Below are 2,500 nucleotides of genomic sequence, written 5' to 3' on the forward strand. Positions count from 1 at the left end.
TTGGTGAGGTAAGAGAATATTTAAAGTCTCTAAAACATTCTGTTAGGAATAGAGGTCTACACTGTATGTGGTATGCCAAAGATGAAAACCTGGACAACTTATCCCTTTCCACCAGGAAATGGAAAAGGAAGAAAAGGGACAGATTGCATATAAATGCATATGTTTTTTAAATTACCATGTGCCACGTCCTTGACTCCGGCTCATCTCATTTACGTATATGAAGGGATTACGTGAGCGTGTATCTCTAAGGCCCCCTTTACACGGAGTCTAGATTCACTGAATTTTTCACACCTATCGAATCTTTTAATTGCGTAAGGATGGAGCCTGGTACGGGAGATTTGCGTAAAGACTAACACACCCGTTTGGGATGAACTGACTTTAGTACATACCCCACGCCTGTTGGTGGCGCTTTAGCGCTGCTACAGACAACTGAAAAAGCGTGAAAAAACTTAGAAGAATACAGGAGGACACGTGTAAGCAGCCAGTAAACAAGCTACAATTAGCAACGTTTAGCCTAACCGCATAGCCTACATTTAATCTGCACAGTAATACATTATGGTGGTTAATACAATCGGTGGTCAGAGCAGACTATAGGTTATGCGAAAATGAATTAGATTTTCTATTGATAATAAAGAGTTTGGAACGGTACAACATGACATGTCTGTGAGTTGTTTAAATGCCTTTGCTTTATTGAGAGTCTGAGCTTGAGCATTTCCCATGAGGCTTTGCTCCGACCATTCTACATTAATATATGAAGAAAAAAGCCAATTAAATCGCTGGCCAATTTATATTTGTGGTCATGAAAGTTATGTAACGTCTGAATAAAAAGAATTAGATCAAGATAGGAGGCTAAACAAAAATCAGTAGGCTGGAGTAATGAGCGTGAATTCGAGACCCACCACGAGTGAGATGTCGAGGGAGAACAAGTGATATATATATTGGTTGGAGATTGCAACGCGATCATGTGGGGCAAATTACGTCATCAGGTTGTGTGAATCCGTGCAGACGAACACCAGCCCCGTACCGATTCAAATCTACTCACTTTCTACCCCGATTCCGATCGTTGTGGATACCGTGTGCGGATAGAGAGTGTTCGTCTAAATGATAGGGCTATCTGTATTCTGAACTTTACGGACGGAGAAAAACTAGACTTCGTATAAACAGCCTCTAACATGGTAGTTTCAGCATATGCACAAAACTGTGTGTGTGTGTGTTTGTTCAGAGTCCCTGAAGAGTGTTTAGTGTGTAGGTGAGAAAGCATATACCAGCAACACCTCCAGGGTGCTGGCTGCTGTTCTCCAAAATAACAACCTGCACCTTAGATCATAGCAGTCAGTCCACTGATGTGCAGTCCAGAAAAGAACAGCTCTATATTTGTGCGATTAGCGTCAGCATGACTCAATCACAGTACTGGTAACCTGAAGTATTCTTTTTATTATTCATTTCCAACACATTTTTTGGTGCTGCTTCTGCTTCAAGCACTTTTGAGATATCAACACCGCTCCAATGTCTGCAATACCCCCTATCTTTCTTTTGTTTTTCTCGTTTGATCCAGCGTCCCATCGCTCATTCATCTAACTTCTGGACTACTCTACCCACAATTCCTAGCAACAACAATCACAGGTAGACTGGTAGTCTACTGCAGTGTACAGTATATAGTGGTCAAATTATGAATTTCAAGACAGCAAAGGGAGATGGTTTTAAACCCAATCAATATTGTATTTGATATGCTCTTCATTAAAGTAATTCTAAGTTCTAAAGAGGAGAGGCTTTAAACGCTTGGTGGTACCACTAAGGTAAATTCTCTTGATTGCCATCTCTTGCTATGGCAAGAAGGCAAAATGTGTTCATTAAAGTAACGTTAGTTAGCTCACACGTCAACTCTATTCAACTGGTACACAGTTTCCCTCCAATAATATTACTGTCATTCTAATCAACCTACAGAATAGACATATGGGAAACACAAACAGTTGTCCAAAAAGAACTACAAAACATCATGATCATGACATTTTAATTTGCCGCCTTGCAACGTGGGTTGGTCTCTCCGGAATTTTTTTAAATTGGTTTCAAACCTACATCACTGGCAGAGATTTTTATGTTAGTCTAGGAGATAATGTATCAGTTAAACACGAATTGCCTTTTGGGGTGGGCCAGGGAAGCTGGCAGGCTTCGGCTCTGTAAAGCAACTTCAATTGTTAAAGAATAGAAATAATGGATTGAAAAGGCATCAATGAATCAATCACTTATCAATGAATCGAGTACTAACCAGAGTGTACCTAAGGACACTGAATATGAAACGAGACACTGGCTCTTACCCTGGCAGGTCTTGCCATCCAGCGCCAGACTGCTTCCCTCAGGGCACCTGCAGTAGAAGCTTCCAATGGTGTTGCAGCAGATGTCCTCGCAGCCGCCATTAGCGTTCACACACTCATTTACATCTGAGAGAGAGAAGAAAGGGAGACTGGCTTTTAAAACCCATAATTTAGAAAACCAATTGGAA

The 2,500-nt window shown here is 41.0% G+C and overlaps 1 protein-coding gene across 3 annotated transcripts in view; it reads right to left on the minus strand.

Moving 5' to 3' along the window:
• egfem1 (EGF-like and EMI domain containing 1) overlaps window positions 1–2,500 on the minus strand; it is a 77,223-nt gene that overhangs the window by 44,847 nt on the left and 29,876 nt on the right. For all 3 annotated transcript variants that reach the window (XM_080844443.1, XM_080844442.1, XM_080844444.1), the window contains one exon: window positions 2,316–2,438. In XM_080844443.1, coding sequence (XP_080700569.1) covers window positions 2,316–2,438 — 123 coding nt within the window. The remainder of the gene's footprint in view (window positions 1–2,315; window positions 2,439–2,500) is intronic.

This window comes from Sprattus sprattus (genome assembly GCF_963457725.1).
Source record: "Sprattus sprattus genome assembly, chromosome: 9".
Classification (NCBI taxonomy): domain Eukaryota; kingdom Metazoa; phylum Chordata; class Actinopteri; order Clupeiformes; family Clupeidae; genus Sprattus; species Sprattus sprattus.